Source organism: Trachinotus anak, unplaced genomic scaffold, assembly GCF_046630095.1.
Source record: "Trachinotus anak isolate AG129_WGS33_773 ecotype Australia unplaced genomic scaffold, CSIRO_AGI_Tana_v1 ptg000011l, whole genome shotgun sequence".
NCBI lineage: Eukaryota > Metazoa > Chordata > Actinopteri > Carangiformes > Carangidae > Trachinotus > Trachinotus anak.
The window spans coordinates 25,302,043-25,329,951 of record NW_027273862.1 but is presented as its reverse complement, the minus strand read 5'-3'; the positions used below and the strand labels follow the sequence as shown (position 1 = coordinate 25,329,951).

Below are 27,909 nucleotides of genomic sequence, written 5' to 3'. Positions count from 1 at the left end.
TGGTTACAGACACATGGTTTTGTCTTTACACAATAATGATTTATTTTGGCAGTTTTTGGGATGACACGACCCGATAACCGTGAGGTGAAGGACGTTGTTGCTCAGCAAAATTTATTAATGGAATTAAAAATGTGGATGCACCTTGTTACACCGCTCACGCTGCTACCTGCTGCCCGACTTTTGCTGAGAAAGCAAACAGAGCTGAAGCAAACTGTGTTGTTGACTGATGTTTATTTCAAGGTAAAATAATTCCTGGATCACAACAAAGACAGAAATACAGCAGATTGATTCAGTGTTGTCTTTGAGGCACACAGGAAAAGATCATTAATAACAGTGAGAAACTACTTGCATTTTCTACCATGTGTCTGTTAAATACAATAATATATTTATGGTCTATTGAAAAGTAAACAAAATCTTCATTTAAGAAAACAATCTAAAAAGAGAGACATCAGTAGTTAAGTGAATGAGGCTGGAAGAAATACAGTAGGTCCTTACAAAATGTACCAGTTGGCAACTTTGGCATCAGTGAATAAATCCGTTGTATAAAAAAAGAAGGCTGAAACATGAGGCACTGTCTTATGAGCAATATTAGTGCCGCTGCTTGCATGTATCATTAACACAATCACAAAATCACTTCATGAACATCAGCCTTTACACACAGAGCGCTCACACAGGGTTAAAATGCTGGCATTACTCAAATGGCACAGTTACGTTATTGAACAAGGCACTAACTTGTGTACCTTCACTGGCAGATAATGTGTTCTTAACAAGTGTTGTAGTTTGACTAAAAACATGATCAAACACTGACATGTCACTATGAAGACTTATTAGACATTAAAGGCAAAAATAATAGTTCATAAGAAAGCACCTCAGGCCAAATCATCATTTACAAAATATAAAAACTAACAGTTCAAAAGTTTAAAAGGCCGCTATCGAACAAAGACTTAAAATGCACGACTGGCTGGTTAATGTGGAAACAAAACGCTGTTGCAGTAGAAGAGGGCCCCAGAGGTGGGCTTGTTAAACCATGCTGCTGGGAAAGAGAAGCTGCTGCTGCGACCAGGATTAACATTTTCTGCAAAATGCCAGTTTTACTCCACTGATCTTTACACCACTCTCCGGTGTAGCACCTGGTCCACACATAGAAATGTACACTGAGGGAATCAGAGTGGAAGAAAACTACAATGTTTTAGTCCCATGGAGGCTGTTCCACACTAATTTGCACAATCTGTGCTAAAATTCTCATCAGTTTCTCTCAGAGGCTTTTTCTCACAGCGCTGTGATCTTGAAGATGTAGCCGAGACTGCAATTTAAGTGCCTAATTACTTCAAGAAACCTTGTAGTGTTTTTCCACCCTTTGTTTACCAAAATGAGATCCTCTGATGTGCAATTTGATCCCCTGCCAAAATTTCCTTCCCCTGTGTGCACGGCAAAGAAAAGAACCTATGGGCTATTTGAGTATGGCATGTGGTGATGAAGTTCCCTCCTTCACCCACACACTTTTCTTCTTTTGCTTCTCTTAGTATGGCTCTGCCTTTAGACTTCGATATAGGCAGCATGTAAACACCATCCCTATAATCTGGGGATTGGATAGAGGGGAAGATAAATGTCATTTTGCAAAACTGCAATCTCCATGGATACACATTTATTTAATCTCTGTTTATATGTAAGCAAATTGATGAAAAAGTAGTTTTTTACTCACCTGTACACAGGCAACCCCCACACCCACTGCTCCAATGATCTTCAGATGGTCCAGGATGAATTTCTCCAGTTTAGTGATGCAGCCACCCTAAATGAAAAACAAAGTTTGTTTCATGTGGCATCAGCTGATGTGGGACTGTTGCTGGCGTCTCACTGTAAACAAGTGTTATGTATACGCTTCAGATATGTTTGCTCTTTTTTTCTCCGCTACTCTTACACCACAAAGTCTCTATACTGGCACACTGAGACATGACAGACCTACTGATGAAGCCTCCAGTACTGAAAACTCAACCCCACCGATACCCTCAGCACCCTTCATCCTCTCACCTCCACCTTGTAGATGTTGGACGGGTGGTCCCTGCGGCCACAGAGCTCAGTGGGACTCTTACAGCAGCTGTCAGGCACCTCCCTGTGATTTGATTCTCTGGAGCGAATCCAGATGCTCGCGGCCCAGTCGGTTGAATTGTTGCTCCCACAGCACTTGAACTGACATGGGAGACAGAAGAAAACACATTTCAACTTCACAGGTATTAGAGGCAAAAAGAAGTAAAAGGTTTTATACCAATAGAACAAGATCGATACTACACTTCACCGAAGCAAAGATAAGCAGAACCCAGTGTAATTTGCACAAGGGATAGTTTGACTTTTGGGAAAGAGGCTTATTTGTTTCCTTAGCGAGAGTTATTTGAGAGGACCATGGCCAGGAGCAGTAAGGAGTCCTGGAGTCTCTGCTAATTGTCTGACAACTGATTCCAATCAGAAACAGTCCAACACTTAACCACCAGTAAAACCACACAAACCAACCAGTTTGACAAATGTTTGTTTTTGTTCAAGATTAAGCAATAAATGTTAGATATGCTGGTAGGTGGCGTTTGTTACCTTTGGACAGGGCCAGATTAGCTGATTTTATGCTAAAATAAGATAACCAGCTGCTGGCTGTATCTATTTCTATTTCTATCTATATCTATTTAATGGACAGACGTGAGCGAGATATCGATCTTCTCACCGGCAGTAACGCAGGACAGCAAAATGTTAAACTATTCCTTTAAAAGTGAAAGTGCGCGAAGACCAAACAAATGACTGGAAATGGTAGAAAATGATAATTTGAGAAGAAAGAATAAAGAGTAAATGTTGACATCGGATAGCCTGGGGCTTCTCCTACTTGAAAATCTGAGTATAAAATATAAACCAACTGAAGTCTCAACTGCAGCGCAGATTTATCCATTCCTTCATGTGCTGTCAACTGGTATAAGCAACAGAGGGTAAATTACAGCAGTGAGTGCAGACAAGTCCATCATGCTTAGCTGAAGTCAGAGGGATTAGAATCGGATTTGTTTTGACTCGGCCCCATCACCAAAATCTCTAATCTGATGGGATGATAGGTTACCAAAACTCTGTCCAGTGAACAAGCCACATGTGAGTCCATGTGACTTTTGGTAAGACGCCCAGGTTCATTTATAATACCAAGGTGTGGATGCAAACAACTACCTTAAATATATCCAGTTTTCCAATCTATTTTGGGTCAAGAAAAACTGTGGGTGTGACTGGATTCTTGAAAGTATCAGTTGCAATTTCAGAGTTTGTGATGAAGCTTAAATTAACCTCCACCTTGTAAAATTGTTTGGTAGTTGTATCCCTCCATCTTGGTATGTAGACACTTACCTCCTGCTGCAGTTTATCCACAGCCCTGGTGATGTGTTCATAGGACTGCTGTTCATACTTCTGGATCATGGTCTCCCTCAGGTTCTCCTTCAGCTCCTGGTTCAACTGTTCAAACACACACACACACAAACAAATGCACTAGCAGCCCACTACACAGCTACAATCCAAGGCCAGCACGGAGCATGACCACTAGTGATAAATTAGTTGCAACTGTTGATTTTGCTACTGATGACAGGATTTAATCGCTCTCTTGATGATACACGTCACGGACAACAGTTGTAACAACAGAGGAGCAGACGAGGACGCAGCCGGGGCAAAGACAGAATAAGTCTGTGGGTTTTTTTTTTGTTCTCTAGACCAGTGGCAGACAACGCTCACTGTAGGAGCAGGAGGTCTGGGGGGCTCAGTTTCTATGGCAACGAGCCAGCTGGGAAACCACTGTAAATCAAAGCGTGAAGGAGATATCAAGGGAATGAATGATGAAGAGAGAAAGGGGAGGACGGAGAGAGATGAGACGCGAGGTGAAGACAAAGAGGGAAAGGAGAGGAGAGTAGGAGGAAACGGGAGGGACGGGAGAGTTTAGGTTTTTATTTCACCTGTTGACAGTGCGGGCCACACTGCGGCACTGAAGTGAAAGCAGCAGTTCAAGGTTTAAAATGGCTCAATAAGTAGAGACAGCAGGTGTGGGAGTGAACAGTATGATGGCGCTGCATTAACAACATACAAATAAAGACAAACGTGAGTTCAAGCCTCTGATCAGGGGATGGCTGCATGGCTGTGAAATCAGGCTGGACCAACATCATTCTGCTGCAGAGACGCACGAGCCCTGCAGTTAAGGTCTAACATGGACCATCGATTATCAAGAGATGTGACAGCAGCAGCAGGAGGTGATGACAAAAAGACGATGTGCACTATCTACAGGCAAGGAAGGTAATAGCATCTGCTGCTCTGACACTTGTGCCACCTGAGGACAATGACTGTTACAGCTGCAGGTCTGCTGACATTTTGAACTTGCAAAATGTAGTTTGTTAAAGTTTTGGTAAGTTTTGTAATTATATTTTGCATATTTTCTGTGGAATACTGCTAAGAATACATTCCACACTGTTCAGAGTGTCTTCGTGTGACTTCAGTTCTCCAGAAGTGTCCTTTTTTGTTACTTAGAAAGCAGAGAAGCAAAAGCCAAATGAGAAAAAAACCCAATTAATATGAAGTTATGAGTCTGTGGAAATTGTTTTTGGTACAGCAACTAAAAATAATACTCAAGACACAGTGTCAGCAGCACAACATATGCAATTACAGAATAAATGATAATCACGGTATCCCTAAAGAATGAAGGGCTGAGTGTATCACAATGCAAGGTGCGAGGATAAGACATTACGAGGCAGAACTGCAGAGTCCTTATTGCAGCAGTAAGAAAGTATTCGTAAACCTGGTTGTTTTGGCGGACAAGGACCACTCATGTCTCCCAGAGGTCAGAGGCTGAAACAGATTTCGGATCAGTTGTAATTTTACCTGCTGTTTTTATTATGCTCTTGCTGAACAGTGATTCAACTGATGGGAGTGGGAAGCCTATGATTTTGAATGATCTGTTGACAATTCGCTGCAGTTTTTTTCTTTTTTTTTAGTTTAGGTTTCTGTATCAAGCTGTTACAGATGTGGTGATAGGTGAATAAAACTGTAGGAGGATTCTGTGTTTTAATTTTAAGTGGTCTGAGGAAAAATAATCATAGATTTGTATAAGAGATTTGGGAGGGGGCTGTGCCTCACAAATCTTAATGTTTATTTGGTATTTCAAAGCCACAAGCTGTAATTTTAGAATATCTACAAGAGGCTACTGTGATGCAAACATGTTGATTTTGTTATGTACTTATATATTAACTAAGAGACAGAACAAGTATACTAGTATACTATACTAGTATATAAACCCACAGTTGGAGCTTTCATTGCCTGCAAGTGGTGGATTATTTAATTATTAAATATTATTTTCTTTGCCTGAAGGAGGCAACACTGATGTGTATACATGTAAACTGCCTTTGCTGTTGCTTTCCTTTACAGTAGGTGGAGCAGGCTGGCTCATGTTGAACTGTTCTGACAATGACAGAACAGCTCTGGCCTTGTGGACGATCTGCAGCTTGCTAAACATGAATATGTACAACTGTGAGTTAGTTACAAGCAGGTTTCATGGTATTTGGCATCTTGAAACAAAAAACAAATGCTCAGTTCTCATAACTAATTACCAGAGAGAGAGATGAGGCAAAAAGGAAATAGAGGAGACGAGTAGCTTTAGAGATTTTAGCAAGAATCTTTTGAAGCGAATAAAGGAGACACAGCTTAAGGAAGCAGAAGAGAGCTGTGGAGCTCAGTGACTGCCCATGTTCAGATGAGTTGTGTATTATGAATGAGACAGTTATAATGATAGCAGTGCACCTCGAGACTCAGAAAAGTCCTGTTGCTGAGCTACAAGCCACCGGGCTTTAAGACTAGTCAGAGTGGGACCGGTGCTGGTGGAGAGCTGTGTCATGTTAATATTGCACGAGGTAAAAAAGTCTCATTTGCAACTGCTTGCAGTGCAGTCGGTATAACTCTACGCTGCTGGAGCTGAAATGTGCTGAGAGAGGTTGTCAGTTATAGTTTAGCTTTTGCGTCAACCACTAAGAAAATGACCACGCACGCATTCAGTGCACATTTTGTATTGCTAAACAGTGTTGTTACTCTCTTAAATCATTAACCTGTGTTGTGAGAGCTCTTCATTTCTTTGTACTTCAGCTGTACTTCAGTTTAAAATCATAAAATGTTTAAATTCTTCTGACACAGTGCATTCAGCCTTGTTATATGCATGCTGGAGGTATTTTTCATTCCATTTGGACTAAATGTACCACAAGTAATATGGTCAGTCTGATATTTGTATATTTAATGGGCTGTCTTATATTTCCTCCCTGCGATCTCATTTATCATGCTGGTTTTGTCGCAGATAAAATTACAGCACAGCACGTCACATGGGAACTGAGACAGTTTTATCAAAACACCTTTGACTACGTGCCCAGACTAGGAGGCATAAAACTTTTGTCAAGAATGCTTTGTTTATTTGTTTATTTGATCTTGATAATGCACGTTACTGAACATCAATATAAAAGACATGATGTAGACATGCCGGGTTTTAGCAAATGTGTTGATTTACACCTGTTGATTTATTAGTACATTAGTGATTTTCTACTGCAGTGTATTGAGTATATTATTGCTGCTAAATACATAGACGACAGGTTTTAATATCAGATGATGATTTACTTGTGTCCAAGACACCATGACAGTTTAATTTTTTAATAATAAGCAACACTTGATCAAAAAATGTAGATGAAGAAGATTAACAGTACTCATGAGATTCCCCGACCTTTGTAATCTGCCAACACATTTCAGTTAAGACTCAATTATTACTTCAAACAAATCCAAACCATGTGTCTGATTTTAAACAATGTTTTTTTGTCATTTGAAATCAGTATCTAGTCTTCCCATATTTCTCAGCTGCTCCTCCATATAACCTCATATACAAATCCAAGGATGCATAGTAAAATATATTTGAACATATTTTTTTTAATTGGCCCAAAGGGATTACCTGCTGGTAGTAGATGTACGCCAGGACGCCAGCGAGGATCTCCAACAGGAAGATACACAGCAGCAGGACAAAGTACTGTGGACACAGGGAACATCAGGTGAGAAGGAAATACAGTTAGTGCATCCTAATGTGATGAAGCGACAGGTGGCTTCAAAATATTCAGTGGGAGCATTTTAAAGTCACACATAAAAAGCTAGAAAGGTAGTTTGAACAAAATAGAAACAACACAGCAGTTAGGGTCTGGTCTCAATCTATTGAGCTGTTCATTAGATTAAACTAAGTCTGTCCACTGTACATTTAAGCATTCATTCAATAAAGGAATAACTGAGAGTGAACAAAGCGCATAAATATATTCTAATTACCAAGATAGGTTTCTCACAAGTGAACAGTGACAGTGTCTGCAATTCATGACACACACTAACTCTGAGCAGTGTTTGAGTGTGTAGTGTGTTACATTGGAAAAGCGACAAAATAATATATTCAAAATATGCATAATAAAAAAGCTTTATTCTCTCTGATTGCTGTACGTGTTCACTATTCTCCCAAGATGTAAAGCAAACGTGAGCTGCTCACAGCAGGATAAATATCTGGACTGGAGGTGAAACAGCTCCAGAAATATCTCAACTGACATCTGAAGTACTGCGTTAGTTCTTTCCCTGATTCGTTGGTGTGAAACACTTAAACCTGCACTAACTGATTGTTTTTTTGTTTGGACTCTTGGCAGCAGAAAAAACAAGTTGTGAGAACAACATTGATATCATCACCTTTTAAGTTTATGTGGTGAACTTGTTATCAAACTGTTGCTTTTTCAAACAGCCAGTAGTTACAAAGCCTCATCATTATTCATGTTTATGGCCAGCTGGCCAACATTCACACTCTTTTGGCTCTGTTTTTGGTCCCTACCAACTTCTGAAGGAAATACCTGGATCTTTAGCTGCTGTATGCTCCACTTTGTTCACCAACTACTCTCCAACTGTGCCCGTCTGCCATTTGTTTCTCAGCAGGTAGTGTGTTGTTGGTTTTTAAACCAACAGCACAGCTGCCTGCTGCCGCTGAAGACAACGCTGTGAGAGTGATGAGACTGAACCAAAACAGTGAAGTTGCAATCAGACACAACCAATGAGCTGAAACCCTGTAAAGCTTCATAAAGCCGAGGGGTGCTGCAGGTTCAGGTCATAACTCTCTTTGTTCATCTCTATGAGTGACCCTTTTCGCACTTTCACACTCATTTCTAGTAAAACAACTGCACCAACAGTATGCTATATTAGCACACAGTATATAAACTGTATACAATAAGCATGAAATATGGAACTAATACACAGCAAAAAAATCAAGGGTAGCATGTGGCAGGTCTGCTAAATGTTTAATCAATGAGCATAAAGGCGATGATGAGGATCTGAATCCAAAATGAGATATACAATAATAAATAATAAATCTAACGGCACCTCCAAGCTTTGCAAATGTAGGATTTATTGAAAAGCTGATGTTGTGGGTTGCATTACAATGTGCAGGTGTAACTAATAAACTGGTAATAGCAGTGTATATTACAAGTATAACTTTGCCAGCACATAAAAAGAGGCCTCACAACAGATGACAAAACATTAAGTTAGGCAAATTGAAATAAAACTCTTCTGGGTTTCTATTCATTCTCAGCTCTTTTGCTCAAAGTATGTTTGTTAAAGTCTGAAACGTTCCGTCTTTGCACAGTGGCACATCTCACACTCAGTGACTTTGAGTGAGGTTTGCTCTTCAGAGTTTATCGTCGGTATCTGATTCGTGACCAGGCTCATGGGAGTTTGAGGGAAGGTCTGCTTTTCGTGCCAAGTTTTTTTTCCAGAATTAAAGACAAGAAGAGATATTATCAGCCCAAAACCTTGACCCAAATTCCTCTGGCCTGCTGCTATCAGAAAGAGAAAATCAGCCCAGTAAAGTGGACTTTGTCTTTGATTTGATAGCTTGGGCTGATTAGATCTCTGAGTGGCTCTGAGTCTGAACGCTGAGCAGACTCTAGGATGCATTTCGATGATGTGTTGAGGGTTTGGAGAGAAGCACTGTGACAAACGTATATGAACACATGCAGAAAAATGGGATGAAACAATTAACTTCTAGGTACATTAACTAGGTGTTACTGATATATTGTAAGTCTGATATTTGTATTTTGAATGCTAATATTTCCTCCCTGCGATCTCATTCATCACGCTGGTTTTGTGGTGGATAAGATTACAGCACAGCACATGCTGCATGGGAACTGAAACAGTTGCCTGTGTTTTATCAAAAACACTTGTGACTACCTGCTATTCGCTTTTGCTGTTGTGTGTATTTGTTACATTATTTGAGGCATGAACAACCAAGTACAACACTATGAATGTGTTTCTGGGGAGTGTCTGAAAATATGTTTTCCCCATATTTAAACATACCATTCAAGCCCACCCAGGCTTTTCACCCTGCCTTTCGGTGTGGACATTCGGAACGACTGTTAACACCTTTGATTTCCAACATGGTTTGACAGTACGACCTAGTTGTTGACCTAGTTGTGACAGAGTATAACCCGGCTCTTAAGCCCGTTGTATTCTCATGGCAGTCCCTGCAAACACACACATGCACCTGCCAACCTCCGCAACTGCATGACCGCAACTGGCGTGTGCCTCTTGAAATTTGAATCAGGGTTTGCTCCTTGTTGACTGTTGACTGGCTCTTTGGTCGGTGGGACCCCGACCCAGTCGATTTCTCTTCCAAACCACACAGATAACTGAACAACCGATGTATAAACACGAGAAGAAAGAGGAAGCAAGTTGAAAACGCTACACGTTGAACAACACAGAAACACAGCCACTGTGAAAGTTTCATTGAACAAGGTCCATTGAGTTATATAAGGCCAGATTTTCTGAGACTCTACAATACCTATGTTCTGTGTCTCTTCCTGCTCCCCCTGCTTCATACACACACACACACAGCCTTTGCAGACTGATCCCACACGGACAGTGATGTGTACAGGGGATGTCAGACGACCTGTTGTTGGCTGTGGCTGTGGAGACCGAGGCGGCTGAATTACTGACTGCAGTGACTCCAGAGGATTCCTCATGATCTCAGGCATGCTCTCTCTCTCTCACAGACACACTCATTTAACGTCTGAGCTTCCATTCTTCTCCCGGGCGACCTAATGGCACAGTGTAATTACTGTCAAAATGACTCTCAGTAGGTTCATGTGTACAAAACCTTTTTTTTTTTTTTTAAAGCCCAGCATTGGCTTCAGATTCCACAGTGGCTTCCTGGTGAACTCAGACTGAGGTTGTTAGAAAATATCTGTCGTTTCTTTGTCCTTTTGTCTCCCTCTTTCCCACCCTTTTCTTTCCTTCAGACTTTTTGTACATTCTTTCCTCTACTAGCATGAAGTGTACATAAAGGAACAACACCTAACTTCACTGAGAATACACACATTTGTATGCAGCTCTATGTTTGACAGAGCTTTTATATCAGACTTTGTTGAGAAAGGTACAACTGCCGTTAAAACTACTGTGCAGGCAGGAGTTCAGAGTCACCCTGATGGTGACTTTAATCAGACAGATAGTGTTTGGACACGTCGGGTTTTAAAGGAACTCAACCTGGGACCATGGGCTGTGTGGTGGACCTCTCGAGCCACATAGTGAACAGGAACTTTAAACTAACTTCAGCTTGATGCAGAGTCCAGGAGGTGGTGACTATCAAACCGACTTCATACCGGCAGCAGTGCAATGGGTGTTTCATCACATATCCCCACCTGCCTGCGCCTCTCCTTTTCCCAACTTGTAAATACTTGATGTGATTGATCAATCACCCGCTGAGCTGAATCAGACAGAACATGACATATCTTGTGTCAATGTGGTTTCTAGCTGACGGTGTTAAAAGTTGCCTCCCTCTTTAAATATGCTGCCTTTGTGTTTGGAAGCTCAATATTGTTTCATAAAAGTGTATTGATTTGCTCTGACATTAGCAGAGGCCTTTATTTTCTTTGCTAATTGTTATGACTATTGTTTTTCCATTAACTGCAACTGGGCATTGTCATATTCCTTGTTTTGCCCAAAAATAATTGAAAACATAAAATTATTCAATTTACATTGATATAAAACAGAGAAAAGCAGCAAATCCTCACAGTGACAAAGCTGCACCCAATAAAATCCAAACAAGGTGCAGATTAATTTTCCTTTTCAGATCTATATCACAGTCTCTCTACAGACACTAAACTGATGTTACATTCATTCTGTCAGATTTCACATAAATTCTTCTGATATATACTGAATACCACTGTTTATATCAGCCTACTGGCAGTAAATACAGCTAGGTATGATAGGTATGAGATTTAACTAGAGCTTCTCCATGACTTCTCACAAACTGCAGAGGAGAGGTTGCCTCTCAATAAAAAGTACCCTGAATAAATTATAAATTAAAAAAAAAGCCAAAACAAGGGAAAAACACTGTTGCAACTCATCAATGGCAGCAACTGTAGTGATATGATATTTAAAAAAGAGTAAGCAGAGGAGACCCAATAGCCGAGTGGTTAGTGTGTGTAGCACATGAGCTGATGCTCTTAGCAGCCAGGTCGTAGGTTCAACTCCTGACCGGCCTGACTCTTTCCTGCATATTGTTCCCCCTCTCTCTGCCCCTTTTCTGTCACATCTAATGAAGGCAAAAATGCCCCTCCAAAAAGATTTTGGATAAAGCTGTTAATGAGTTAAAAATGCTAATGAGGTTGCTTCATGAATTTGCTTCTTTTGATGCATGACATAAAGTCAGCATAGTGTATGCACACACACACACACACACGCGCGCGCACACACACACCACAACTCCATTATGCTCTCCATCTATGGCAATCTCTTTGCTGCCCCCCTTCCCCCTCCCTCATGACAAGTTTGTTCCTTCTCTGTGATTCATGGCTGTAATCTCAACTCTTCAAGATGCACCATGTATACAAAACACACACACACACACACACACACACACACACACACACACACACACACACACACACACACACACACACAGTGTTAAGACTTTCCAACAAAGAATGAACACTACACTGTATACCATATTTGACTGTTTTCTTCACAGTTATTCACACACAGACAAAACATGATTATATTTATGTTTTATATTATGCCCTTGTTGAAGCTTAAAAGATGGTCCTCTAAGAAACTGTGCTGTGCGGCTGAATAAATGCTTGAGCTTCGTGAGCAATGAGCATAACTAAGTCATGAAAAACTCATCAGGTTGCAGAGGAGGCTAGCTGTGAGCTGAGCCGCCTGACAGAAATGAACTGTGAAGCAGCGATCTCTTTAATCTTTGCTTCTGCTTGCAGCTCTGCCAGCCTGTTGCCTCAGATAAATAAAATCCAATGGAAAGAAAGAGAAACAGCAAATATAGTTAGATAAGAAAAAACAAACAGAGATAAAACAGAGATGTTGAGAGGCACTGACAGACAGGCTGTGAGACACAAAGTGGAATGAGAGTGTTTGTCCTTACATGTGACATGTTGAACATATCAATAACTTGATTGATAGTAAAAATAGTAATCAATTACAGTCACATATTTTTAGTCATTTTTCTTATTTTAACACTGTGGCTGCAAGTTGATTGTTTGAACAGCCATTTGGTCGATAAAGTGTCTGAAGATTGTGAAAAATTCCCAAAGCCCAATGTGACGTCTTCAAATGTGTTGTTTTTTCTAATTAACAGTGCAAATCCAAAAATATCAACACGAGAGAGAAATGACTCAAAGCGATTAATCGATTATCAAAATAGTTGCCAATTATTTTTCTGTCAACTGATTAATCAATTAATTGACTAATCATTGTAAATCCAACATCCTACTGCTGCCATTCTCTTTAAAAGACCCATCTTGAAATACTATACTGTGTCTTTGTCTATTTATTTCAACCCTGTTTTTGACAGTGTAGCTGTATCTAGCTGTAAGAGACACCACACCTGGCTATATCACTAAAATATCAGGGGCCAAAATTGTACTGTCTTTCAATAATTGTATTATTTTTAAGTGTAGGGTGTTTGATCTTATGTATAATCCATCTGCCTGCCTGAACAACCAAGAAACCAGATTGTGAGACTTCAGAAAGATGTGAGGGGGTTCGAGAGCATCAGTTGGCTACTGAACAAGCTGAGACACAGCTGCAGCAGTGGTCAGGAGGTACAGTGCAGGAGTTCCTAACAGTAACAGAAGGAGCAGTGGACGTCCTCAAAAATGACACCACACACAAGTTGCTATTTATGCAACCTTGCACTGAAAAACAGACGGTAAGTGCTGTGTACACTGGTGTTTCAGTGACTGATCAGACAGCGTGAAGGACACTGCATGAAGTCAACCTCCGGCCGGCCTCCCAGAACAAAACCACTGCACACAAAAAGATTAAACTTTGCCAAAGAACATAAAAAGAAGCCTGATGAATATTGGCAGCAAATTCTTTGGTCAGATGAAAGCAAAATAAATGAATTTGGATCAGATGGAGTCCAGCATGTGTGGTGTGGACCTGGCCAGGACCACCACAGTGACTGCATGGTGACAACTGTGAAAAATGGAGGAGGAAGTGTGGTGATATGGGGCTGCATGAGTGCGAAAAGTGTAGGGGAGATGATTTTAAAGATGGCACTAGTTTGTTTACCCAAATACTGAATGAAATGATGACTCCCAGTCTCAAGATGCCTGGCAGGAGAGGATTTTTTAAAGTTTTTAAAGAAGAAAAAAGAAAAATGCGACCCTGATTGTACTCTGATTGTATCTAACAGAGCAGCTTTGGAGTATTTTGAAGCAGAGGGTAGAGCAACAAACCCCCTCCAGCAAAAAGCAGCTGAAAATCATCTGTGAAGAATGGCAGAACGTCTCTCCACAGATTTGTACGGATTGAATCTGTCATTAAAAAATGAAGGCAGACCTACAAACGTTTTATAAAAAAAGGTTGGAATGAAGGGTGTACTGACTTTCATTGTTCTTTTCTTTTATAACTTTTGTTATAGTTCAATTAGTCAAACTTTTCTGTTTTTCAAATTAATTGGCTTCATTTTTCTTGGAGCTTTGGTTAAAAATAAATCAAGTTGTATTACATGGACAGAATTTGTCATTATTTACTTTTTTTGTGAAAGTGACCTGAGAAGTGCTCAAATCTTTCTGTGTGCTTTTAACAAACTTCTTAATTATAGCTAAAACAGTTAGTCAATAAACAGTAAATTAAAAACCCTGAGCAGTGGTGCTTTTCTTTAAAAAAAAAAAAAAGTTTAAGCTTAATACTCTGTGCTTTTGGATTGTAAATTGGACAAAAGCAGCAACTGAAGATGTCACTTTGGGCTTGGGTAAATTGTGATGGATATTTTTTTTTACTTTTTGACTGAAGGATTAATCAATTAGGTAAAAATGAAAACAATTGTCAGCTGCAGCTCCACTCTCAATACAAACCAAAAGTTCTAATTAGAATAAATTTAATCTGTAACTTTATTGTCAGTAAATAAAATGGAGGAGTCAGACAGAGGGAGAAATATAAAGACAAAAAGAAAAGGTAAGTGGATAAAGTAAAAAAAGATGGAAAGATTTATGAAGAGAGAGAGAGGAAGAGAGAGAGAACTAAAGAGAAAAGCAGAGAGGAGACTGAGACGCACTCAGAGTTGTAATATGTCCGGTCGAACTGCATGAACTCAGTTTCTCCACAGGTGGAGGACTGCTTTCCATTTGGCTCCGTCCTCTGGAAGGAAAAAGTTTCTCCCTCCTCTCCCTGAGCCATTACACTGTTCTGTCACTATTCTGCTGCAAAACAATGAAGCTGTGTGTTTGCAGACACACACCCCTCTTCCACGGGGAAAGTGTTCTTCCTTTTTTCTATGCCTGACTGGCCTCTCTTGCACTTTGTACAGTATGATCATCACTAACACGAAGTCTGATGTTGCCTTCCCTTTAATCAGAAAGCTGCTGCAGTGAGCTCATTTACAGCTGGTGACGCTGCGGCTGCATCAGCTTTTTTTATGGTGCAATTTTTTGACCTTTAGGTTACAGCACAGTGTCTCCAATCGCCACTGCTCTTGTGTGCTTTCAGCAGGTACCAGGCACACACAACATACAGGAAAACAATTAATCTACTCCTCCCCCCCCCACACCTCCACCCTTATGTTCGCCCTCTTTAACAATCCAGATAGCATCTCTCCTTGCCGACAAATTCATTCCGTCACTGTGATTCATCGCCCTAATCTCAGCTCTTCAGGATGCACCGAGCGTTTCAAAAGTACACAACACACAGGAGAAGAGGTGGCGCGCACATCTCGATTTACTCACAAGCGCCGTGTTATACATCAAATCACCTGGATATAGTGGGGACTTCATTCATGGAACACAGATCTATAGATTTTTCAATTATGTTTTAAAGCCTAAAAAAAATCTCCCCACACTGGCTGCCCTGGGAGGTTTCAGTCCACATGAGTGTTTTTTCCTCAATGTTCAATGTGGACAAAAGCAACAGAAATTTTCTTGTAATTTCTATCCTACACAAAATGTCTGTGAAGATTCCTTCTCTTGCAAGAAAGTAAATGAATACCAGTAGGACACTCTAGTTTCAGTATCTGACTCATTTTTACAGATAAGGAGAGGTGTCCAATGGTGTAGTGTATGTGATAAGCAGGTATACACCATAATCCCGCTAAGAAAGCTCCAGAATTTCTGTATAACCACTTTAAAATACCCAATGATATTTAACTACTTACTTTTGTGACAGAACCTGCACTTCAGCTAATACGTGTCGGGATATCTGACAGTAAACTCAACAAACGTCCTAAAACTTCACCCTGTGTGCTCTCTGTCCGTACTACTTTTGCCCAGGCTGGGAAAGTCATGACCTGTCCTACTCTGACTCTGATTGGCTAGTACTTGTTGCCTGCGTGGGTCTGGTTGGTGAGGTTTGGGTATCAGAAAAAGAGCGTGGTTGGAATAGGGTAAGAATATCAGTGTAGACCAATTAGAGGCAGGCGGGACTTGCTTCTGCTTCTCAGGCTCAACATTAAGCCGATCCACAGTATATCCACTAAAATAAAGTAGACTGTACAACTGCAGGTGTCCCAAACCTACACAGGAGTTGGCAGTTACACGTAAAATACACGTAAAGTGTTCCCACACTGCTGACATGGGTTGTCGGTTGTAATCTCAGGGTTATTATATCCTGAGCGAATTAAAAACCAAACTTTTACCACTGACACGATCACTTCATCATGACTGGACCACAAAGTATATTTACAAAACATACAGTTTGCCTTAACTGTAAACAGAACAATAATTTCTGACTGATCATGATTTACATGTGTTATAGTGAATTGTGAAATGAAAACTGAGTTGGGGTTTGTGCGGGGTTGATGTCGTGGCTCTATCTTCTGATATCACAACACAAGATCATGGATGTTTGTGTTGCAGTTCTGGTTTCCGTATCAGAATTGTTACAGTATGTTTTTTGACATTTCAGTTGTTACAAGCAAAGAAATGAGTGTGAAAGCATATTTTAATCTGTTCGAATAACAAAAGAGACATTATTATTGCATCATCTGACCAAAAATACACAACAATGCTTTTCTTGCTTTTATGAGAAAAGTTAAAAAGGTAATTAATAACATGCACAAAAACTTTGTGTGAGATTCTATCATTGTTCTCTAGGGACTGCTTGCTACTTAATGAATCCTGCATACAATGCAAATCTGCGGGATCTGGCTATAATCTGGCAGTCTGCTTAGTCTCAAATTGAAAATATCTGGCTTTGCCGAATTCTTGTGGATTTCATCTCCGGTGAAAACTGGATGATGCCAAAGATGACGCATGTTCTGGCAAAGCTTATAAGGCACAAACATTTGAGCTGTGCCCACAGTGATGTGCCTGTATAAATTTACCATCTTGAAAAGTGTGGATGAACGCCTGAGCAGTGTGTGTTTGTGCATGAGAGTGTGCACAGTGCAGTGTTTCTGTCAGTGTGTGAGCTGGTTTCAGTGCCATGCAGGTGTCTTCTGTTGGAAAAACCCTGAGCACAGCATGTGCCAAATCAAAAATAATGGACGCACACTCTCGTATGAAGTTTTTGTTTTGTCTGAACGCAACTGAGGCTGATTGGTTCCCAGAACATGTGTTTGGCACCACAATGTCCTTCTGCCAAAGCATTACTTCTAAAAGTTGTGTACAATGTCCATATTTCCTTTATGGGACAAAAACCAAATTAAATGTGGTGTTTTGGGCATTTGAATATGTTTAGGTTATCTGACATTTGAAATGTAAACCTTAGGTACGAACTATACTTACTTTCTAGCTCATCTTTGTATTTGGTATTTTCTGTACTTTTATAATGGTTTCATAAGTATGCTGTCTAAAATGTTATCCTGTCCATCCAACACTTTGTGCTCACCAAGACAAGTCCCTAATTTCTTGGAATTGCAATACCAAGATATTAAAAAAAAAAATATTATCATATACTGTTACAATTTTTGTCAGTGGCATCAATAGTTTAATAATTTCCAAATCACTGACCAACCAACTCGTGTTTCTTTGTTTTTTGTTTTTGTTTTTTTCCTCCACCTCTTCCAGGACCACTAGTGAAACTAAAACTGGTAATGAAAATAGAAAATAAAACTATCTTCTAATGAGGGCTGGTGTTAATAAAAAACATTACTCATAGGTTGTGTGTATAGGTTTGGGTTCTGATAGCCGGTTGCATGTTGGATCTGGTTATAAGTTGGCAAAATACCCAAGATTTATGACACTTAAATGCTGACATATCTCTGACCAAACTTTTTCTCTCTCCTCATTATATTTTATTAGCAAAGACCAGCATTGAAAACATGCAGGTAGTTTTAGCAAGTTTCCCATTTCTAGCCATATTTTGTGTGGTTAAAATGACCAACATGACCAGCTGTAGCTACTTAATGTTAACTCTCACTCAAACCTTAGTCTGTTGGTTAATTTGCTTCTTTCTAAACTGCTGACATCACACTGTGACTGTGGGTGAGCTGTGTTTCTACAGAGAGAAGACTCTTCTCTAGAGGGATGATCCAGCTGACTGAAGCACATTAAATACAGCAGAGTTTCCAAGTTAAACCTGTTCATGCAAAACAAATCAATATTTGGAAAAGCATAAACCTGCTAATTCAGAATCAGAATCTCCCGTGTTGGGATCAGGTGGTTTGTGAATAATCAGGTGTGAGAGTTGGTTTGTTACGGCTGTTCAATGTGTCAGAACGATCCACATCAATCAATCAATCAATCAATCAGCAATCAGTGTTTCATATCTGCTGCTGCTCATCTCATTTTCAGGTTGGAGCTGCAGGTTTGGAAATTGAATGGGAGTAGCTTAATTAAACTGTGGTATTTCTGGCTTCCCACCTAAAAACAGGTGATCCCAGATCGAGTCTGTGAGTTATAGATGTTTATAAGTTCAGTTTCTTGCAAATGATAAATTTGATAAATAAATTAATGAGATTTTGAGGCCGTTCTTTCTATCCCACTGTCTTCGGTTTAATTTTGTTGCACAGCCCAGGTGATTTCTGTTTCACACTTTTTCACAAATGTGCAGCTTCTGTTATCTCTCTACCCTGACGTGATCTCTTACCACTCGCAGTAGCCTCCTCTGCTCCTTGAAGGTGGCGCAGCAGCCCAGCACGCCTGTTACCATGACGATGGCTCCGGCCAGGACCAGAATGTAGGCGGAGGCAGCGTAGGTCTTGGAGGAGAGAAGGCTAATGTAGTCGCTCTTCTCAACCAAGGTCCAAACACCCACCGCCATCACAACGCCCCCTGCCAACTGGGAGAAGAACACATGATTAGAGTCCGATCTGGAACAGAAAAGCCACGACTCTGGTCCCTAGAACAGCAGACTGTACAACACTGAGCAGCTGTACAACACCGAGCAGACAAAAACTGAGAGTGACAAAAAAGGTTTAAATTATTTATCACCCAAGTGATCTTCAAAGTGATGAAGAGGAGCCTGAAATTAATACCTAATGGCTGAATGTGAACTGATAAAAATGACCCACCGCTGCCACACAAGATAATCTAACCATGAATGAGTTTATGCTGCAAGATGATTGTGAATGAGCTGATTGGAGCTGATCAGGTCAGTAATCTGATTAGTTGATTGACAGGAAATCAAAACTGATCTTTTCAGTTTTAACACCTCCTAAAATGAGAGGATCTGCGCCTTTTTTTTCCTTTGTCAGAAATGACAATAAATTTAAAATCTTTGTGTTTTGGACAAAACAAGAAAATTTCTACCATTTGGCCATTTATTCCTTTTTTTTAACATTTACTAAACTAAACAATTAATCAATAAAATAAGAGGCAAACTAATCACTAAATAAATACTTGCACCCTTATACTTTTTCAAAATTGCCAGTTAAGCATTTTAAAAGGTTTTGAGACACAGGAACATTATGGTTTGAAGTCTGATAGACTAACTCCATTCAAAAACTAGCCTAAAAATCAATGCTTCACTCGATCATATAACTACTCTCATAGCCCAACGTCTTCAGCATTATCTAAGCCGGCAATTAAAGAGAATGTGAGGTAAATTAAATCAATATGATATTACCATGTGGAGTCAGCAGATGGTGCAGCACTGCAACAGAAATCTGTTACCATGCCAAAGCCATCAATCTAACCACCTGTCTAATTTAGATTTAATTTATAAAAGAAGATGAAGATAGTCACGGAGGCTTGACACTGAGTCAGACGGTACCACACCCAGAAAACTCACAGGACAACAACGTTGAGAAAGACACTTCAATCAAAACTCTTGACTTACTTTTACTGTTTTAAAAAGTAACTACAATGATTTACTGAGCAGCAATTAGCTACACTACCCTCTGTTACAATACTATATGTTCATTATTTTAGTATGTTTTAATTCTCATTTCCAATACAGTTCATATGTGCACAACACTACCTGATAACACAGCAGTCTACACATTAACTTTATGTTAGAAGCCTAAAACAATAGGTAGACATGACCCTGTCTCCAGCTGCACGTGAGAAGTGTTTCAATTGACTAATTAGAGATTAAGTCAAGAGAAACTACTGATCATTTTAAATAGGAAATGACAATATTAAACAATATTTTTAAAAATATGATAATAAATTCGTATTTATTTCTCTCTTTTTTGAAATACATAAAGAATCTTACAACTCTCTGAAAATCCTCCTGGTACATGCATTAAGACTCTGAAGCAAGCCACAGTGTTAAGCAGCCGAATGTCGTTAAGTCTTTGCAGTAACTGCTCCATGTAGGGAACATGATGCTTGCTGTATCTGTATCTGCTGTTAAAACCGAATGAGCCACAGGAATTCGTGAGTCCTGTCCAAGAGTCGTTGAAAGCTGCACAAGGGCCAACCTTTGGCGACCCCTGGTGGTAACCGGAGGTAACAACTGAAATATTTTTATTTTTCTTGGAAAATCTGTTTTTTTTGCTGTTCTTTAACTATAACTGGTGTTTGGGGGAATTAACATTGGATTTGGCCCTAACATTTTAAAATGATGTTAAAAAACAAATAGTGAGTAAACATAACTGATGAAAATGAAATACAGTGAATAACTTCTATTAGCTGGAGGACACTATTGTTTTCAGTGTCTTCATGCACACATATGCAGATGTATCTTGTGTTTCTTCATTTTACTCTGAGCTTAAATGTAAGTTATCAGTGATATTCATTATTAAAAACTGGTTGCTAACACAATAAATGCTTTGTTTAAAAAATGCATTGCACTGTTCCCTCAAATTTATCTCCTTGACCTTGAAGATTACAGGGTTTGTTTATGGTCATAAACATAGCAGATATGTGGTTGAGGTCTGACAGTCAATCAAGTTTATTTTCCATCCACAACTCAATCTTATCAGTCAAGTTGGTGCTTGAATCTGGTTGTGTTCTGAATATTTGCCATTAATCTCAAAATCGTAAATAACCACAACCTAAAACCTGAAGGGATAGAACATGATAGCGATGACAAGCCAAACAGATGCTTAACTGTCATTTAAATACATCACCAGATTTACTAATATTACTTATTAAGGGCCCTGAAGTTTCCTCTGTCAAAACATCCTGATCACAGCATACAGGGGCCACACAACATATAAAAAAACTAGAATTACTGCCTTGCAGTTGGATGCCTTTGCCAACCAGTCAAGTTGCAGGAAACATGGTCACAATCTCCCCTTTTTCTGTTCCTGAGTGAAAAACAGCCTGAGGTGTTTTTGCAGAATATTATGCTGTGACTGTGAAGTTGACCTTTGGTCATTTGGATATAAAATGTCATGACATCATCACTTTATTCCATTAGAAAATTGTGTCACAATATGAATTCTGGTATAATGTGTTTTGTAAGGTCACAGTGACCCTTGATCTCCAAAATTGAATTAGTTCATGTCCTTCATGAATGTTTGTGCCAAATTTGAAGAAGTTCTGTCGAGGTGTTACTGAGATATTGTGTCCATAAGAATGAGACAGACAGACGTACCTACGTACAGACAAATGGACAACCCGAAAACAATATACCTCCAGCTCTGGCTGTCGCCGGCGCAGAGGAATATAAAAAAAGAAAAGGAACAAACAAAACTCTGTGTCATCCCACTGCAACACCTGTTATGCCTGAGCTTTAATGAGAATTCACTTTTTTACTCAATTTGGTGTCTTGAGTCCTCCTCTAAACTTTATAAAAACCAACAGTACATCAATAGGAAATAGGACATTGTGAACATATGTTACTCCTGAGCTAAATGAACAGCTGCCATTCAGCAAATTACTTTAGACTGCTCCAATGTGTTCAGTTTGTTGTCTGAAGTTCAGTCCAGAGGCAGAAACACTGTACTTGCAATAGCTGTGATGCATGATGATGGAGCTTGGGACAAAAAAAAAATCTAATAATCACAAGAGACAATGGAGATAACTGCAAGGGAAAGGTTAAAAGATTTGATTTGGTCCTGAAATATAAATATGTTTCTAACTCTGGCATCTGTCACTGAAAAGGCTCGGTAATGTTTGACTGCCAGTCTGAGTACAATCTGATTCTTTGGCAGACACATGATTATCACATACGGGCAGAGCTGTGAGTGCGATTTCACACTCAGAGTGAGTGAGAATGAAACAGACACCCATCCTGAGGCCGCCACACTGATGTCTGACTCTTACTTTACATGCCACCTCCAAATTACGAAATCGGTTATTTGTAGTGTTTTCCTCCTACGTTCTTGACACTGGAAAGTTTTGAGGAATTAGTCTGTGAATGCATATTCTGTCTCCTCTGTCAAAGAATGTAACTTGGCTTTGATTCGGTGAACTGGAATAGCAGCAGGCGTTTCTCTATTGCCTGAATAAAAATGCTTTGTTGAAGGGTTCAAAATGAAAGTTTTATCAGCTAATTCTTCTTTTTTAGAACATGTAAAAACTAAATTACTCACTAATATGAGGACATACTATGTGCATGTGTATTACTGTCCTGAGCTGTACTTTACAGCAATATCCTCTCCTCCTCTTTATCAAGAGTTGGGTTGGATGAGTTTTCTGAATTGCTCGTAGTTTAATCAATGTCACAGTCGGGGCTGTTTAGGCTGATAAATGATCAGGATTTCTGTGTTGATCCCCTGGCCTTTTTTATTTTAACACCGTCTAACCAGCTGGACAGACTTGTTGTCAAACTTCACTCTAACCCATTTTCAACACCTCAGGCTGTTCATAAAATCTGTTTTCAATTATTAATTCGATTAGCCTACAATTAAACTAATTAATTAAGTTATCTTGCGCGCTGATGGCCAAATTACACTCCTCTCCAAACTATTCAAACGAGGGGTCTATTATCTCCAAACATCTTTATGGCAGATATCAAAAGCTTACAGGAAGATTCAGTTCATTACTGTCTGGGTTTTATTTTTGTGGTTTGGCCACCAAAGTAACTGCTGACATCTGGGAACATGACAGATAATCAAACAGGTTGTAACCAGTAATTAAACACAATTTTTGTACACAATTTTGCCGGATTATCTCAAGCACCTTATTCGGAGGTAAAACTCAAAGCGAGTGCAACTGAACTACAGCAAGTACAGAGGGTCAAAGTTGAACCAGGTCTGTAAACTGTGACGCGGTTTGGAAAATCACTTCACGGTTCTCCTTTGTTTTCTTATCCAAATGTAGTGGGTTGGGCTAACCTGGGGGTTTGTTTAAAACTTGTCTGACTGTGTTTCTCGCCCTGTCTGACTTCAATCCAAGATCTCAGCAATTCAGCTGGTGAATAAAATGTTGTGATGACCAATAAAACAGACGGCAAAATCAACAGACGAAAGACCCAGGGTGCATTAAAAGTTACAAGAGTAAAAGTCCTTCATGCAGGCTCAACTCTGCCTGAGAGGAAACTTACCCAAAAGAGAAAGTTGAAAGTAAACAGGAGGTATTTGAGGCAGATGGTCCCACATGTTTCCTTTTTCTCTTCGTAGGCCCCCATGCTGCAAAAGACAACAGATTTTAGATCAATTATGACAATATCATAGAGCATTTATCATTTTTAGTTCCTTCGATCCAACTTAAACTTTTCATCAAGAACTGAACTCTTGAGATGACAAAGATGTTTGTTGGCAAAGATAAATGTAACAGACTGTTCGGGTGATTGGTACCTTGTTCACTGGCATATAAAAACCCCTTTCTGCCAGCATTAGATATGCACTGAAACTTGTTTGTTGAAGTTTTTGGTGCCAGTGCCGAAACTGTTTTTCTACAGAAACACAAGCACTGCACAAAACTGACATAAATAATACCTATAATAAAGAATACCTCCAATAACAAGTGAGGAACAGTCAGAATTACAGAGTGTTTGATGGCTAAAGTACAAAAATAAATAAGATTTAAGAGATAATAGATTATGTTACAAAAAAAGTGACTAGATTGGTGAAGGTAAAAAAGTCAAGGATACTGAATTAAACTGGTTCTGCACTAAGCATTTTTATACTCAAATAATCTGCAGATTATTTTCTAGATTAATCAATTGGTTTAGAATTTGTAAAAAAAAAAAAATGACATTCGCAAGCCCACTGTGACATCTTCATTTTGAATTATCTGTCTGATCATCAACCCAAATATATTAATTTATTGTCATACATGACAAAGAAAAGCAGCAAACCGACATATCTGAGAAGCTGGAACCAGAGAATTTTTGGCAGTTTTGCTTTGAAAAATAACAGAAACAATCAATTTAATAAAAAAAATGGCTGTGGATAAATTTTCTATTGATCAAATAAGCTAAATTAAGTGCATTGCAGGCTGGTGGTTTGCTTGGAGGATATAGAATTAAGAGCATCAAATGAAAGGTAGCCTTCCTGCTGCTGTGAGATGCTTTTAACAAATGAGACGTTACAGGGCTAATGCAGACAGTGGGGGAGTAAGCATCAGATCAGCAGTGTAGGCAGAATCAGTGAGCTGAGCTATTTCATGTGTATGCAGAGAGATCCATGAGTAAGCACTGAGTAGGAGCTGAGAGTTGGCCAAAGGCTGGAAATCATGACCACCCGCCTCTCTGGTGCCTGGTACCAACATCCAACGCTTCAGCAGGCAAAACTGTCTTCTTTTTAAAGCACATTAATTAATTAATTTTCAGCGAAGTGTGTTTCATAGATCAGATGAATGACAGTTGGAGTTAAAACAATTACTTGTACTTGCACTGAGTGGTTAAAAATGTCACTTTTTCCTTTTTAAACAGGAATGAAAATAGATTTATCCCCACAATCTCTGCATTGAAACCACAGTAGTTGGCAATGAATTAAAAATTTGACACCGTTTTCACCGCAGCAATGTCAAACAAGAATCTTGCGTTTTAAAGATTTATAGATCCAGTCACATAACACTCGCTTCTTGCTGCCTTCATGTATTCTTTCTTCCTTGAGTCTCGCATCCTTTTTTTTTCCAACCCCACAATTTTGTTGGCTGACTTGCCAGTCAAGCCCAGACTCGCCCTCCTCTGAGTGCCTCTTATCTTTGCCTCCTGACTCTCCCGTCTGCCCCCCTCCCATATACACTACTGTCAATTCAGGGAGTGTACTGCATGAATGAGCGAGTACGTCTGGGCTCTGCCTGTTGACCATCTGTTATGGCGGGCCCTCTTAGCGTGCTCCTGTTAATTAAATTCCAACAAGACTTAATTGACAACGCTTTTTTTTTTTTTTACTTTTCAGAGCAGCTGAGTCAAGAAAGGAAGCTTCCTGTTTAAAATGTTTACAAGTCTTTTAAAAATGGAAAAACACTATAAAAGTACACACCTTCAGTGTGGAGGGTTTACCTTTGGACAACAATTCATTTCCGTAATTATGCATCTTATTAGCTTAAGTTTATTTCAGGATGCGACATCTTTACTCAGGGGCACATTAAATAAAAGTGTTCCCTGATAAATAAAGCTCATACGTATCACCCATCTGACACACTCACCATAGATCACATTTGGTGAGTGAATGGCTGTTTTGTCTACCCCAGGAGATTACAGCGGCTGGAACAGGTCCAGAAAAGTTTTTATCATCTGTATAAGCAGCAGATTTATTTAAGTGTTACAGACGTTGCAGGTTAGTGAAGGTAAATGACGAGCTTTTAAGGTCTGGTGGAGAAAAAAATAAAAATCAAAAATTCATTTTCATCTACAAGTTGTCAGTGTTTGTTTTATGTGTTATTAGAAATGATGGAAGAATAAGTTTAAAATAAAACATCACCAGAGGCGATGTGCTGATGCTTGTAGCATTAATCTTGTGTATCTATTTGCTTTTCTCTTTAATCCAGGCTGCTGAATAAAATTACAGTTTACTCTATTGTACAATGTCATATCTGAGATTTATCAATATTTCAACAAAGAATAAACCTTTATACGAAAAACTGCGTTACGGATTCAAATGTCTTGTTTTTAAGAAGCAAAGAAAGTTTTTAAAAATGCAAAATTTAATTTACAGGCCAAAGGTTTATCCCAGCACCGGGACTCGTTTCAGACTCTTTTACAAGCAGCCAGCTGTGGTCTAATTTGCAGCACTTTAAGCGCTTCACTCTCATTAAATATTCTCCTGCTGTGAGCACACAAGTATGTAGAGAAATAATTTGTGTTTTAGTCAAAGTAAGACATGGTTTCGGCTAATATGCAAGGCTAACAATGCTATTCATCCACATCACTTCGCCGTCAGATAATAATCTCTTGCGCGGTTTAGACAATCTGGATATTTCAAGTTTTGATTTCAATATTCTGACTGCACTGTCCCCTTCAGACTGTAAATAACGTTTACTACTACTACAAACCACACCTGCTGTTAGATTAGAAAAGTGAACTCCTGCACTGAGTCTTGAGGCACAGGTGTGTTGGAAACCTGTCTTTTGATCAGAGTCAACAAGCATCTTCATTGCTATCACCTGAGCTACTCAAATCTACCAATTAAATAAATGCCATTTCCTGTGAAATGGTTATCCTGCTCTTCTTCCTCAAACCTGAATGTTTTGCAACTAACGATTACTTTGATTATCAATTATAACCCGTTATTTATTTCAATGGCAAAAAATAGTGAAAAAATATTCGGCACAACTTCTCAGATATCAAGGTGATATCCTCAAATATCTCATTTATATTCTGATTATATTCAAAATGCAGCGATATAATGCAGAGAAAAGCAATAAATCCTCTCATCTGAGAAGCTGGAGCATCATTTTTGTTTCTGTAGCTAACTCGCTGATTAATTAAAAAAAAAAAAAGGCCTGATTTTGATTGGCAGTGGTGGTCTTTATTTCAGGGGAGGTGGCCCACCTCTGTGGGAAACTCGTACTTTTTGCAAGTCCAGACTTTGCACAGCAAGTAATCTGATTTACAGCTGATTGTGCCAAAGTTGTGCTGCCAGTGTGAACACATCCTTTCACCTGACTCATGTTCAGTCATGTTTTTAGGTATTAATGAATCACACCTGTGCAACCGCTGCATCACACACCAGGATGTTCGACTGTCTGCGGCGTAAACACACGACTGCTTTGGCTTTTAAAGGAAAAAAATCTATTAAGCATCAGTTGTGATGTTATATAGTGAGACAGAGAGAAACATGTCAAACATTGTGCCCTAAGATGACAACGATTAATCGATCGATCGAATCATTTTCTTCAGCAACCAACTGATTAATCGACTTATGGTCGCACCTCTGGTAACATGTAATAAAAGTGAAGAGTAAGAGCTGATGGTTATTGATTAAGTAAAGTGACCAGGCACCGACTACAGGGACAAGTTAACTAAACTAATCACAGCCATCGATCCGTGAAACCTCTGGAAAGTGACGTCCTGGTGGTTGGAGAGGGGTCAGAGCTCATAACAACGACCCACACGCCTCGTTTGTTGTTATTACACAGATTGGACTTGTTGTGTGTTGATTTATCGGATTATCCACTCGTTAAATCAGAGTTCAGTGCGTTTTCTCCATGATCTTTAACGCCGGTGTTAAGCTAACGCTAAAGTCGCCGCTGCCGAAACTGTGAGGAAAACCGACTATTTCATCAAAAACGACGCACTTTTAAACCACACCAGCCTGATTAAAAACTTGTGTGTCAAGTGTGCGTCCGTAAAAAGCAGCAACATGTTTCGCCTGTGTATAAAAAAGACAATAACGCAGCCCTGCGCGGCCGCTGCGGCTAACACCGAGCACTTCCGGCTCACTCACCTGCACTTTCTCCGGGCTTCTGTCGGTACTGAGAGGTGGAAATGTGCGGGAAATAATCCTAAATGTCTCCTGTTTTCATTCCACCTCCCTTGGATAAAGACCTCTCCGACAGCCGAGCGAAGCTGGAGGGCGAGAAAACCAAAGTGGTGCGTTCACGGACCGAGCGGGGGTGCGGCTGCTGCTGCTGACTCCACCCCGGGCCACCTCGCGTGTTTCAGGGTGTGTTTTTTTTTTCTGTCCCGGGGCGA

The 27,909-nt window shown here is 39.7% G+C and overlaps 1 protein-coding gene across 1 annotated transcript; it reads right to left on the bottom strand.

The window, feature by feature from the left end:
- Window positions 1-214: 214 nt before the first annotated feature.
- Window positions 215-27,909, bottom strand: LOC139628008 (CD151 antigen-like). Its single transcript, XM_071489298.1, has 8 exons — window positions 27,662-27,909; window positions 23,368-23,452; window positions 18,577-18,768; window positions 6,974-7,048; window positions 3,364-3,468; window positions 2,029-2,187; window positions 1,703-1,789; window positions 215-1,579 (listed from the first exon to the last, which is right to left on the bottom strand). The coding sequence occupies exons 2-8, from the start codon at window positions 23,449-23,451 to the stop codon at window positions 1,520-1,522; spliced, it is 762 nt and encodes a 253-aa protein (XP_071345399.1). The 5' UTR covers window position 23,452; window positions 27,662-27,909; the 3' UTR covers window positions 215-1,519.

Excerpts from the sequence above, each read along its gene's own strand:
- LOC139628008 (XM_071489298.1), bottom strand. The coding sequence starts at position 23,451 with ATGGGGGCCTACGAAGAGAAAAAGGAAACATGTGGGACCATCTGCCTC. Across the intron at positions 3,469-6,973 it reads CGTACATCTACTACCAGCAG|TTGAACCAGGAGCTGAAGGA; the intron begins GTAATCCCTTTG and ends GTGTTTGAACAG. Across the intron at positions 2,188-3,363 it reads TGGATAAACTGCAGCAGGAG|TTCAAGTGCTGTGGGAGCAA; the intron begins GTAAGTGTCTAC and ends CTCCCATGTCAG.